Source organism: Aristolochia californica, unplaced genomic scaffold (genome assembly GCF_029961685.1).
Source record: "Aristolochia californica isolate CCGP_79_NKW_82.1479 unplaced genomic scaffold, dmAriCali1.0.hap1 SCAF_10, whole genome shotgun sequence".
Taxonomy (NCBI): domain Eukaryota; kingdom Viridiplantae; phylum Streptophyta; class Magnoliopsida; order Piperales; family Aristolochiaceae; genus Aristolochia; species Aristolochia californica.
In genome coordinates this window covers 25,728,235-25,742,339 of record NW_027181771.1, presented here as the reverse complement: position 1 = coordinate 25,742,339, position 14,105 = coordinate 25,728,235, and the positions used below count along the sequence as shown (strand labels likewise).

The window sequence follows — 14,105 nt, the reverse complement described above, 5'->3', positions numbered from 1 at the left end:
CCTCCCTAGCCAAGCTGGTTTTCTGACCAGTGACTCCTTTAGAACACACTACTTGTGCTCAATTGCCCTGGCTAAATTCATAGCGTGGTCTAAATCTGAAGGAGCATGTAATTCAACTTCTAATCTCAGAGCTTCTGTCAAACCAGCAATAAAAATATGGACATACTGTGTGTGGCTGACAAACTGGTTTCCTCAAGCTAACCTTTCCTAGAAGGTCTTTTGGTACACCTCTAGTGATCCAGTTTGTTTGTAATTGATTAATTCTCCCAATGGATTGCTACTAGCTGGAGGACCAAATCTCATCATGCAAGACTATCTAAAAGTTGCCCAATCCTGAACCACTTGGTCATTTCGGAATTGGTGGTACCATAGAAGCGCTTCATCGAGCATGTGGTAGGCGGCCAAATACACTTTTTCATCAGCAGGTGTTTTTTTATGATAAAAGAACTAATCACACTTGGCTAACCAAATCAAAGGGTCCTTAGACCCATCATACGTAGGAAAGTCAAGTTTTAAATACCTGGGCACAGTGTTTGGTCCTTGAACGGCAGGCCCCAGATGGGGATGGTGTTGACGCATTGGTGGTTGTGGGGGAGGTGGTGGAGAGTATGCAGCTGGTGGTTGGGCTCGTGTATCATGGTCCTCTTGTCGCCGGAGGAGAGCTTGGATGGCAGCATCCATTGATTTTATTGCCTCACACAAATCAGAGGTTGTTTGACGCACCTCTTCCAGGGCGTGAGCCTGGTTATCTGTCCTCTGCCTAGTATCTTCCACTAACTGTCTCAAATTGTCAGGGGAAGAGGAATCCCCAAGGGTGGACCTGTCTGATACCAAGATGTTAGGTTCTTCCCTTGCCATGGATCGAGTCACCCTTCTTTCCTCTCTTCCCTCCATGGATGATCTTGACGTTGGAAGAGAATTCTTGTTTCTTGAACAAATAATGGTGGAACTCAATTAGAACGAAGGAGCTTTGGAGGAAGCTCAACCTTAGACCTCAAAGGGAGAATCCGACCTAGACCTCTGAGGGAGAATCTGACCTGTAAATATAATTTTCTCATTACTTGCCTCTCTTCTTCTTCACGTCCCCCTAAATAGGGTTGAGGATGGAAATACAAAGATGACCCATAGGTCAAGTGGTTCACGCCACATTACACTGAACCAACCCAAAGTAAACCAAACCAAATAAAGTAAACCAAACCGAATTGAAATTACATGAAAAGTAAATTGACATAATTTAATTCCTATGCCTATGGATAACTCGTGATGCTATGGAGTCCATAACACATCCCCTTCAAAAATATCAAAATTATTTGTGTTTGGAAGTCTATGACGGAGGAACTTTATCCCCGTCAAAAATATCAAAATTATTTGTGGTTGGAAGTCCATGACGGTAGAACTTATTATTGCATCTATGTTATACCCCCCTGAATTGGCCAGTTGGGTCTCAAGGAAGAGAGCACTAGCGTGAGGGGGAGTGTTGGAAGATTGGAGGACTCCCATTTTATACAAAAATATCTTATACATCATTTGTAGCAAGCTGGGAGTTCTTGATGTTCTCTCACCCCGAGCTTGAGGGGGAGTGTTGGAAGATAGGGCTCAAGCCCGCACAACCAAGGAAGGCCCACATATCTAAGAGTATTATAAGATTGGTCAAGTGACCAAGCCCATAAGAAGTAGGACCCACAATGCTTACCATGAGCTGGCATCCTTATCACATCATTTGGAATATCAAGAAGGACTCAAGTAAAAGTATCTTTATCTGATGGTCACATCCTAGAAGAGTTTTAGTTTGAGTTAGATTTGTTTTTTATCTATATTGAGTTATTTAATTATACTAGGACTTATCATTAAGTGTTAGAGTTTGGGTGTAATTAGGATAAATGTCGTTTTATTGTAATTGGACGCTACTACCTTCCTCTAGTATAAATAGAGGTTCATGTACACTGATCACAAAAAGTTAATGAAGTATTTCTCTTTTCCATAAATTCAACATTCTTGTTAGCAAACAATACCTCGGAAGTTGAAGATTTTTGTTGCTGCTTGAACCTCTTTTGCAATCTAACCCTCGCTTCTTCAAATAACGATTTCTCTTTATAGATAACTCCGTTTGGAAAATTTCTTTTTTACTTGGAAAGTAGACTCGAATCTATTTTTGTCAATATAAAATTTTCAATATGAAACTCTCATTATAGAGGTGAAAAACATAAAAACCTAACGGATGTAGGGATTGAAAGAAATAACTATGAACCCTAACTGCTAAAGATGATAGATCAGAAAAGAGAATCTCATTACCTCTATGGGTTGACCACATCAACTCACAGAACCTAGTCTAATACCATGTTGAATTTATGGAAAAGAGAAACACTTCATTGACATATTATAATAAGAGTACATCAACCTCTATTTAAAATAGAGGAAAGTAGTAGAGTCCAATTACAATAAAACTTCCTTTGTCCCAATTACACCCAAACTCTAATACTTAAAGATAAGTCCTAGCATAATTAAATAACTCAATATAGGTAAAAGACAAACATAACTCAAACTAGAACTCTTCTAGGATGTGACCATAAGATAAAGATGCATTTGTGTGTCCTTCTTGATCTTCCAACTTATGTGATAAGGATGCCAGCTCATGGTAATTATGGTGGGTCCTACTTCTTATGGGTTTGGGCCCATCTTCCAACACTCTTAGATATGTGGGCCTTCCTTGGTCGTGTTGGTCGGAGCCCATCTTCCAACATTTAGGTAAGTAAATCTAGAACTATATCTCTATCTCAATGTAGAATACATCCAATGTGAGGAAAATAACAGCATGAATCATATTCAAAAAAAAAAAAAAAAATTTGCGACAATTGAAGGTGACTTCACGAGTTCACAACTTTGAACCATAACATCGGCTGCAAAAAACATGAAAGCTACTTCAATCTTAAGGACTTTCAACGCACGCAAGCATGATCTTTTTATCATAAAATTATGAAACCAATAATAAAATAGCACAATCTCATTCAACAAACAATAACCAGAATTCCACAAGCAACATTAATAACTGATCTTTTTTTTCCGAAGATACCATGGATTGAACACATCAAAAATCTACTAGGCTGAAACTAACATATAAGATGCAGTATTTCTTTATTTTCTGAAGAAAAAAAATGCTCAATAACCATCTAGATTTTTGAGATATACACCAGCAATCATCTCAAGAAAGAAAATAAAGAGAAAAACTTGTCTTTTTTTAGGTAAAAAGACTTAAGATCGATCCTTTGTTCAACATGTCAATTCCACTAATATTAATGAAAATCTTGATCAATCAGCACCATAACTTTGGGATCTTGAACCTAATGCTTTAATAACATGTTAGATTTAGGATCCCACGATGTTTTTGGTAGAGGAACTAGATTAAAGGTGAAGAGAGTAACGAGAGAGAGAGAGAGAGAGAGAGAGAAGAGATGAACAAGTGAAAGGATAAGAAGAGAGAGAGAGAGAGAGAGAAGACATGAACGAGTGAATGGATAAGGAGAAACAGAGAGTAAGAGAGGTCGGCTAGGAGAGTGAGAGAGGAGGGAAGGAGGATTAGGTTAAGTGACATGCCTAAGCCTCCCCTTCAATGTGTATTTATAATAATGAGAGTCTCAATAATTACATCAATACCCATTACCCTAAGAAGGGAGGAAAATGGACAAAAATCAAAGATAATTTACATCATGCCACTACACTTCGAGCTTATCTTCTAACAACAAGCAAATTTGGGTACCCAAGGTAACTTGATCTTCAAGCAAAGAGTGAACTCTCCAAGCCAAGCTATATACTACATGAAAATTACCTAAATATCTTGTGGGACATGAATTATGTAATTAAGATTTCATAACTTGATGTTCATGTCTATTTGGAGATTCATCTTAGGGGATTTGGTTTTGAAGATTGATTCAATAATAGTTTTATCATTTAACCTCTAACACCAATCTTTGTCTAGTTTATGTAGACTTGGAATTTCTATGAAAATCAAATTCCTATATAAATTAGAACTTTTGAATCCATTGGCTTAAGAACAATTAAATTATCACTTGCCAATGACATGTTAAAGATCATGTTAGTTTCTAACCCAATCGGAATTTAGTTGGCATATGTTGGAAATAACATTAGTTGTTCATAAGTAAGGTTATGCATATGAAGTGTAATGTGATTAGGTTTGATCCATACTTCATGTGATTATGGACCAAGTAATTGACTCATGTCAACTTGGACATTTTAAACCTATACTTTGAAAGACATGTCCATCTCAATCACTACATGGAATCACATGAATCTACGTATGCCTAACTAAAATAACTAACCTTAAAGGAATAAGACCTACTCACCAAGGACTTAGATCAAGAGTCAAATAATTAAGACCTTGGAAGGTAGGTGTCTCCAACGTCAAACAAAGAGTAGAAAATTCAAATCCTTGTAGTTTGAGAAGCTTGAGCTACATTGATTAAGTTGGTTTTTAGAGACAAGTCAATTCAAGATGGTTATGAGAATTAAAAAGTGAAATCAACTTTACCTCATTAACCAATCTTGAAACTTGTTCTTGTGGAATTATGCTATCCTAAAAAATTAAGGTTTCTACATTAACAATTATTTTACTTAGCACTTGGTTTCAGTTTAGTTGAGGATTGAGAACTAAATAAATCTGAAACCTTAAGCTTATATTGGTGAATCTATTACTCTTAGTGTTACTAGTGTGAACTATTGACTTAGATCATACTTGAGAATTTAATTCATAGTCATAAGTTCAAACTAGGTGTATAGTTATACCCACAACAAATTGAGCTTCAGTGACTATATCAACATTTGACAAATTGACTACTTTGTTGATATGAGCTACATTGACAATCATTAATTTGCAATTCATGCAAGTCATGATATCTGACATATTGGGTAAACTATAAGTTTGCATTAGGTATCACTTTAAAAATTAGAATCGGTTGCAAATTAAGGAATATATTATTTTGTTAGAGAAATGATAGTCAAATTATGTGCATCTATACAAATTAATTAAGCCTAATGTGCCAGACATGGATTAGGACACAATTAGAAGGCAATTAGAAAATCTTTGGGTCCTACTACCATTACAGCCTATGTAGCCCAAAATAGAATTAAACATAATATCTTGGATATTTTTCAACAATGGATTTGTTTTTTTTTTTTTTTTTGTGCCTATAGAGCATATTGAAAATCTCTTGGTTTAGGCAAATCTGGCTCATATTTCCATTAGCCTTACTTATACGTTAATGAGTTTGGTGAGTTAAAAAGCACAATATTTGAATAAATACATATTACCATCATTACTTAGGTAGTCTTACTATGGAATAAAGGTATTTGTGTTTTTTTATCTCTATCAAGGTCTTGAAAATCTCATCTCATAGCTAAGAATCATTTTTCATATGAGAAGTTGATTCTATGTATGAATCATATGCGTGATTCTTATGCTTGTATAGAAACCTAAACATAGGCAATTATCATTTAGTTGGCTACAATAGCTTAAAGAGTGTTATGAATTTCCTTAGTGTAATTCAAATTTGCCTATTTATGCTAAATTAAATTTTAATATTCACCTTTCTAGTGTCATGAAGATCTCAATTGTAAATAATGTAGATAAATGAAATTGATCTTCACAAAGCACATAGGTCTATGGCTAGATGATGAATCTTATCATATTGAATAGACCAAACTAAAAATTGCAAATCCACTTGATTAGACCATTGAGTCTCAACCAATCTCATTCTTTGAGTATAAGATTAGATTCATCAATCCTTTACTGCTCAAAGACACATTGAGAATTCCAAGCCATATAGGCAAATTACATAAAAATTTGTATGGTTTGAAGCAAGCTCTTAGAGTTCATGACTGAGTGAATTCTTAGAAAATAACAATTATAAGAAAGGTAGCGTAGATAAGACTCTATTTACTAAGAACCTTGATCAAAATTTGATTATCATTCAAATTTATGTGGATGATATCATATTTGGTTCTACAAAACCCTCTAATGCAAGAATTTGCTAGTGTAATGAAGAATGAGTTTGAAATGAGTTTAATGGGTGAACTCACATTCTTCTTTGGACTTCAACTAATGTAAACTGAAAATGGAACTTTTATAAATTAGTCCAAATACACTAAAAGGATTGCTAAAGTGATTCAACATTGAAAATTTTAAGTTAATTAGCACAGCCGTGAGTTCTTGTTAGGTTCTTCCCTTGCCATGGATCGAGTCACCCTTCTTTCCTCTCTTCCCTCCATGGTTGATCTTGATGTTGGAAGAGAAACCTTGTTTCTTGAACGAGTAATGGTGGAACTCAATTTAGAATGAAGGAGCTTTGGAGGAAGCTCAACCTTGGACCTCAAAGGGAGAATCCGACCTTGACCTCTGAGGGAGAATCAGACCTGTAAAATATAATTTTCTCAATACTTGCCTCTCTTTTCCTTCACGTCCCCCTAAATAAGGTTGAGGATGAAAATACAAAGATGACCCATTAGGTCAAGTGGTTCACGCCACATTACACTGAACCAACCCAAATTAAACCAAACCAAATAAAGTAAACCAAACCGAATTGAAATTACATGAAAAGTAAATTGACATAATTTAATTCCTATGCCTATGGATAACTCGTGATGCTATGGAGCCCATAACAGTTCTTCCTTGAAATTTGACTAAGACAATTCATGTAGGGCCATAAATAAAAAATTCTATAGAAGTATTATAGGATCCCTACTTTACTTATCAGCCAGGAGACAAGACATAATGTTCTCGGTATACCTATTTGCTAGATTTCAATTCAACCCTAGAGAATCACACTTAGTGGTTGTGAAAAGAATTTTCGGGTATCTACTTGGAACACCCAACTTAGTCTTTGGTACTCAAACTCATCAGCCTTTGATCTAGTAGGTTACTTCGATGTTCATTTTGTTGGATGCAAAATTGACATAAAGAATATGACTTGTAGATGCCAATTACTTTTTTTTTTTAGTAAGATGTAGATGCCATTTACTTGGAAATATGTTTCTCTCTTTATTTCCAAGAAATAACATTTAATTGCATTATCTATCACCGTAGCTTGTGGAAGTTGTCGTACTCATCTTATTTGGATAAAACAACAACTAGATGATTATGGCTTAGGGCAAAGTGAAATTCTAATCCACTGTAACAATATGAACATCATAAGTCTAAGTAAGAACTCAGTTCACCACTCTCAATCAAAACATAGAGACATAAGACATTACTTCACAGAGAGTTGGTTGAAACCAAAGTGATTAGAATTAAATTCATTCTTACTGAAAATCAACTAGCGAACAGTTTCATAAAGCCATTAGGATTTGATCAGTTCTCAAAGCTTCGAGGAGAACTAGGCAATCAATCCAGACAGAATGATCGATGATTTATAGTGAAAAATGAGAACTTGAAAAGTTTTAAACTACATTTCATTTCATTTTTTTCATTCCAAACCCTTCCAAACTCCAAACTTTGTGATTTCTACACCTTCTAGAGCCTTTTTTTCCCTAATTCTCTCCCTTTTTCCTTCAAATACTGCCTCTCCTAAGTTCTTACCTCCTCTTTGAGCTACAATGATGAAAAAATTATTAATTTTTTTTACTTTGTTTGCCTCATAAGTTATGCACATCACAAGTAAAACTTTTACTTTTGCATATAAGTAAACTTCTCCAAATAAATAAAAATAAAATAAAATAGAGACGAGAGCATTTAATCACATTTTTACACATTATGCAAATAAAGGTTACACCGGTGGTGTACATGCCAATTTCCCAGCCTAGATATGGCCACATTATTGAGCTGCCTTATGTGAAATCACGGAAGCTTTAGTCACAAACAAAAACCCCAGCCTAGCAACTAGCGAGACCGCAGACCAACGCCGAAGCGAGATAATAACGTCTGAGCTTCACCAGCGGCTTCGACTATCTCACTCCTTTCCGAAACGTTGTGAGTTGTAGAAGACTTCCAGACATATGGAATCCTGTTAATTGGACAGTTCTTGATGCTTGATTGATCGTTTATTTATTGGTGCTAGTTTTTCCCCAACTTTAAATTTATCCGAGGAAAATGGGCGATGCAGTAGATTTAACCGGTGATGGAGGCGTATTAAAGAAGATTCTTAGAAGAGCCAAGCCAGATGCGCTTCAGCCAACGGATGACCTCCCTCTTGTCGATGGTATGTACAGTAGTAATTAAAGGTAACAAGCATTTACCATTTCTTCAGGTTTTATTTTCCTTTTGTTTTGATCATTGGATTTTAAATTTGCGCGTATGACCTATTTAACTAAATGCATCGTTTGTGTTCCATTTCTTATAAATCCTAATTGTTGGGTTGCGGTTTAAAATTATGAAATGAGAAGGAGTTAGCTGCTTTATAAATGGTCGTTTTAACAATAGTGGAACTTTTTTATATGGAAAATGAGCTGAGATAAGTTGAGTACATAATAGAAAAATTATTATTTTGTAACTCCCGTAATTCATGACAGATGACCTCTTTCTGTGCTTATTTTTTATTTGTTTATTTTTGGTTTTTTAACTCTTAACTAATCACTTAGTATGATAATTCAAACGTTCTAGTAAGATTGGAGTCTTGCCTTTTAGATAAACTTTTTTCTGTTTCTTGTACTGGCTGCTTGGAGACTTTGCTGAACATGATGCTTTGTTTAATCTTATTATGTTATGTATGCTTAAGGAGAGGAAAGGACCTGTAGGTTAATCTTTTATGGGATACTGAATATGGATGATCACTGCTCGTTCCATTGCAACCCTTTTTTGGTGGCGACACTCATTAGACAACTCAATTCTTGTATGGTCTCTCTAGATGTCATATCATCTTGTAGAGGTTTGTTTGTACTTAAATCTCATGAGATTGGCAGATTCTCTACCTCTTTGTTGGACGAAAGAGGGAAGGGATGAAAAATTATTGCTGATTAGCATTCCATTGCCAAGAGAGCAAAGATAAATACCATCTTCATATTTCTAGTTTTTCAAATCGACAACTGTGTATATTGACTTATAACTGATGCATATGGAATGCTTCGACCCTATCATCGTATATGACATTTCTTGGTCTTGATTTAAATCGTTATGGCATTTTAATGTTCTGTATTCTTCATACTATATTCTGCTATCCATGATCATGTACTGGTACAAAATGGTTTCCAAAACATTTCAGGAGGAAGTTGAGAGAAACCACATTTACCGGAGCAAACAAATTGTTTGCTGCAATTTGAAGATTTTCTATACAAATTGATAGATAACGAAGTCGGTCTAACACAATGAAGTCTATCTTGTAACTGTCTGGCTTCATTCCTTCAAGGAGAGTGGCCCTAGCAAACTATGAATATTTGAAATATTCAGTAATATAAGTAATGCTCACATTAGAGGAACTATTTTTTTTTTCTTTTTGCGTAAAGAATGATAATAACATCTTTCCTAAACCTCATGAGCTTTATTTTGTGTGAATAATATTTGTGTGACAGAGGAACCAAAGACATGAAAAGGGGAAAGTAATTTTGTAATATTATGAAGTATAATTCCATGACAAAAAACTAACTGTTGAAGAGAAGATATGGAAGGCTCTTACATGATTCTCACAGTAAGAAGTCTCACAAAGCCAGAATTAATATGGTGGAGTCTTATAGGAGTCTCATAGAAGGAGGTCTTACAAAAGAGTTTTAGTTTAAAGGTGTTTTAGTTATGTTAGTCTTTTATTTATGTTCAGTTATTTAAAGTGTTAGTCTTTTATTCATGTTCAATTATTTAAAGTGTTAGTCTTTGGTGTAACTGGGACAAGGGTAGTTTAATTGTAATTGGACTCTACTACTTTACTCTATTATAAATAGGGGCTCATGTACTCAGATTACAACAAGTCAATGAAGTTTTTCTCTTTTCCAGAAATTCAACATGGTATTAGAGCATGTTCTGTGAGTTTGACTCGGTCAACCCACAGAGATAATGTGATCCTTTTCTAATCTATCATCTCTAGTAGTTTAGGTTGGTATTCTATCTTTTTTCTCTTTTTAGTTCCAATACCCGTTGTTTTCTTGGCGTTCCTACCCCCATACTAAGCTTTTCATATTGAAAATAATATATTGACGGAAAGATATTCGAGTCTACTTTCTAACACAAAATGAATTTTTTCAATCGGAGTTTTTTACAAAGAGAAATTGATATTTGAAACAGCAAAGGTCAGATTGTAAGAGAGGTTCGAGCAGTAGCAGAAAAATTCAATTTTCAAGCCTTCTTATGCCATCAAGAACGAGACTTTTCAGGGAGAATTATATATAAAAAGAAATATCTATAAGTCTATTTTCTTACCTATTCAACCAATTCTCAATCTGAGTTTTCTAGAGGGAGATATCGATCTTGGAAGAGTCAATGGTCACGTAGACCAAGGAAGAAAGAGTACTCAGTTCAGCCAGATTACAAATTTTAGAAATATATCATTTTCTTTATCTTAAAATAAGTATATTTTATGAAGAGAAGTTATACTTGGATGAAAGATATTGAAGTCTAGTTTTAGAAGGTGAAATACCATGTCAATTTGATCTATATTTATTGAGATATTCGTATTGCAGTTGGCAAGGGTCAAGATTCAAAATGAAGAGAATCAAGAGGTCATAAAAGATTCAAGAACGAATATTTATATATCAAATTAGATATAAAATTAAAGATATTTGAGTCTAGTTTCTTTATCAACGAACTTTTTGTGATTCTGAGCTCTATTTTTGGAGATTGATATCAGAAGTATCAAAGGTCAGTTCTGCCAAAATCTCTCATTTTCTCCTATTATCTCTCCTAGCATTGATGTGATTTGACTTTTCTTTTCTCCTAAAATCCGAGTTTTTTTAGCCAAATTTGTCTTCTAATCAGAGATTTTTTGTCCAACTTAATCACTCCATGATGTACTAATTCAAGATATGCAATATCTTGCATCAAAGTTGTTTTCAAATTTTGTGTTTTTGTTACTTGGTTGTATATCTTCCACATAGTTAACTCCAAAAAATTGTGATTACCCCAAAAAAAGTAATACTTGGTCAGGTTTATTAAGTTCTACCATTATAGTCTCCGCTAGTTTTCCCCAAAAAAAAAAAAGGTCATTTTGGAAGTATGAGTGTTGACTAGTCACCTCCTTTCGGTTAAAGTTGTTCTCCTCAAGTATTTCTTCAATTTATCATCTTGTGTTTTTATCACTTAAAAGCAATGCCTAGACCCACTACCTAAAAAGCATAGGAGTGTGCCTAAATCCAGTTTGAGTCAAGTATTTTATTCTTCACCCAAGAGGTGATTTGTGTTTGAGCTACCCTGAAAAAGTGAGTAGTCTCTTTTTTAAGCCCTAAAGTTGGGCTAGTTTTCCACCTTTAAAATTGAGCGGAGTGTGTTTCAGACTATGACCATTTTGACTGGTGTATGGAACTTTATTATATGGCTATAAGTGATTTTCTTCTCCCATATTGTGTTTTGTCTAAGTTGGGTCTCCGTGTCCTTTTTATCTCCAGCTTGAAGGAGAGAAGTAGAAAAAGAACTACAAGAAAGAGGTATTTTATTCCACATGTTGTGGTAATTTTTATATGACCAAAGTATTCAAGAAAAGGGGAACACAAGATGAAATTTTGCATCTATGAAGAACTTTTTTCAGCAAAGAAAATTGGAGACAAAAAATCATTTTCATTTCAAGCAAAGAAAAGATATGAAAGACTTTTGCATGACTCTCATAGTAAAAAGTCTTACAAAGCTAGAATTAATATGATGGAGTCTCACAAATGGAGGTCTCACAGAAGAGTCTTAGTTTAAAGGTGTTTTAGTTATGTTAGTCATTCTATTTAGGTTCAGTTATTTAATGATGCTAGGACTTATCCTTAACTGTTAGACTTTGGGTATAATTAGGACGAGGGTAGTTTAATTGTAATTAGACTCTACTACTTTCCTCTATAATAAATAGGGGTTCATGTACTCAGATTACAACAAGTCAATAAAGTTTTTCTCTTTTTCAGAAATTCAACACTAACTTCTAGAAATTCTGCAGCAATAGATGTTTACAACGTACCTAATCTTCAACATTGGAACACTTACCAGCTTTGCTGCTTGTTTCTCTTCTTGTAGGTGTCGTAGTTGATCGATAATTCTCACAAAACCTAAAGCATATTCATTACTGCAGCCAATAAATCATTTGAGCCTATGAAAAGCTTCTGTTTGAAGGACACAGAATCATTTTTAGGCAGTTTTTGCAAAACATGTTATCGAATTTTACATTTTGAAGGAAAATCCAAATTTTTGGATTCATCAACTTGAAATGATAAAATGCATGTTCTATTAAAAAACATTATTTTGAGAATAGCGAGGGCACGTTTTATTAGATCAATTTCATTTGATGGTTGCAAATGATAAAGATAGAATCTTACTCTGTAACAATTGGTATTTGGACAGTTCATTATGAAGGTGTTCTTGAGGAAACTGGGGAAGTATTTGACACGACCCATGAGGACAACACTGTTTTCTCTTTTGAAGTAGGGAAAGGCTCTGTAATCAAGGCTTGGGACATTGCTGTGAAGACAATGAAGGTAAATTGAACTATCTAATGAACCAGTTGAAAAGACCTGTGATTTGGGTGAAGTTCTTCTTGGTGATTGTTTTTATTGGTTTTCTGAAACTTCTTAAGGTAGGAGAGGTGGCAAAAATTACTTGCAAACCAGAATATGCCTATGGAAGTGCTGGTTCCCCACCTGACATTCCCCCTAAGTAAGTTCTTTGCTTATTTCCTTTTTGTGTGTCTCATTTTTCTAAATATACAAAAATTTATGTTTATCTCGTTTATCTGATGCAGTGCAACTCTAGTATTTGAAGTGGAGTTGATGATATGCAGGCCTCGCAAGGGTTCAAGTCTGGGTAGTGTTTCTGATGAAAAGGCCAGGCTTGAGTAAGTAACACTTTAAAGTAATTTGCTAGGAAACTCTTCAATCCTACTGATTTAGGAAGCCCTTTTTCTGCACGCATTTTGGTGACTTCCATAAAATGGTTTTACTCAGTTGGGGTGATTTTTTCAGAAGAAAATACACATTAGTCGCACTAGCGTTTGTCTTCTCTTTTTTTTCTTTTTTTTATGATGATAGTTCTTGCCTTCTTGATTACGTTTAAATAACAAGCTAGATTAGAATGGTTGACTAGGTGTGTCAGTTTCAGATGAAAATGTTACTGACTACGTATAATTTGTCGTGTTGACAAGGAAAGAAGAACCAAATTGGTTATTGAAGTCATTGGCCTGGCATGGCCTGCTGATGATAGATGCATCAGTCTGTGAGTTATTGATGATGTAATCTTTTAGGGACAATGTACACTGAGAGAAACATTAGGATCCTCGATTACATTTACTCACAAAGTTCAAATCACAGGGTTTATGAGAACTTATCAGTTTTTTCATAGTTAATTAGACTTACTGCCCCAAAGATAATAAATTAGTTATCTCTTCCCATGGGATCTGCATGGAACGGTGCTCTTGTGGACATCATATTTGATGATCTCCTGCTGGTTTCCACATGTTGATAACGGAATGCAGCTCAGGGGTATGCAACTAATTGGAGTCTTGATTGCTTGTCGCCATGAAGCACACCCACTCATGTTTGGGTTTGTGGTTTATCATCTGAACAGGTTAATAATAAAAATGTGGCTTTTTCTCAAAATAATAATAAAATGCAGCTTTTAGAGACCGTACAAATTGAAGTGTGTCTGCTTGTGCCTTATATGGATTCCACTGAGACTGTTTGTTCATATGCTGTAAGGGAACTGAAAAAGCAGAGAGAACTTGCAGCTGCTGCCAAAGACGAAGAGAAGAAAAAGAGAGAAGAAGCAAAGGCTGCAGCAGCAGCCCGCATCCAGGCCAAGATGGAAGCCAAGAAAGGTCATGGAAAAGGTAAGGGAAAAGCCAAGTAGGCTTTGTCACTAGTTACCAAAACTTGACCTTTAGGAGAATAACGAGTAACATTTGAACAATCTCTTGTTGTTGATGGCCCCATTCTAGTGGAATAAACAAGGAAAATTGCTCGGTTTCTTCACACTTTTGTACAAATAACATTTCTCC

General features: G+C 35.0%; 1 protein-coding gene across 2 annotated transcripts; it reads left to right on the top strand.

Moving 5' to 3' along the window:
* The first annotated feature begins 7,845 nt into the window (after nucleotides 1-7,845).
* LOC137941594 (peptidyl-prolyl cis-trans isomerase FKBP20-1) lies at nucleotides 7,846-14,100 on the top strand. 2 transcript variants are annotated; one of them, XM_068787079.1, is made up of 6 exons: nucleotides 7,846-7,975; nucleotides 8,064-8,204; nucleotides 12,458-12,591; nucleotides 12,690-12,769; nucleotides 12,855-12,947; nucleotides 13,807-14,098. In XM_068787079.1, exons 2-6 carry the CDS (start codon nucleotides 8,096-8,098, stop codon nucleotides 13,955-13,957), a joined length of 567 nt encoding a protein of 188 aa, XP_068643180.1. In that variant the 5' UTR covers nucleotides 7,846-7,975; nucleotides 8,064-8,095; the 3' UTR covers nucleotides 13,958-14,098. The 2 variants fall into 2 exon arrangements, with proteins under 2 accessions (XP_068643180.1, XP_068643189.1); XM_068787088.1 differs by lacking the exon at nucleotides 7,846-7,975 and having other exon boundaries at nucleotides 8,156-8,226; nucleotides 13,807-14,100.
* Nucleotides 14,101-14,105: the final 5 nt, after the last annotated feature.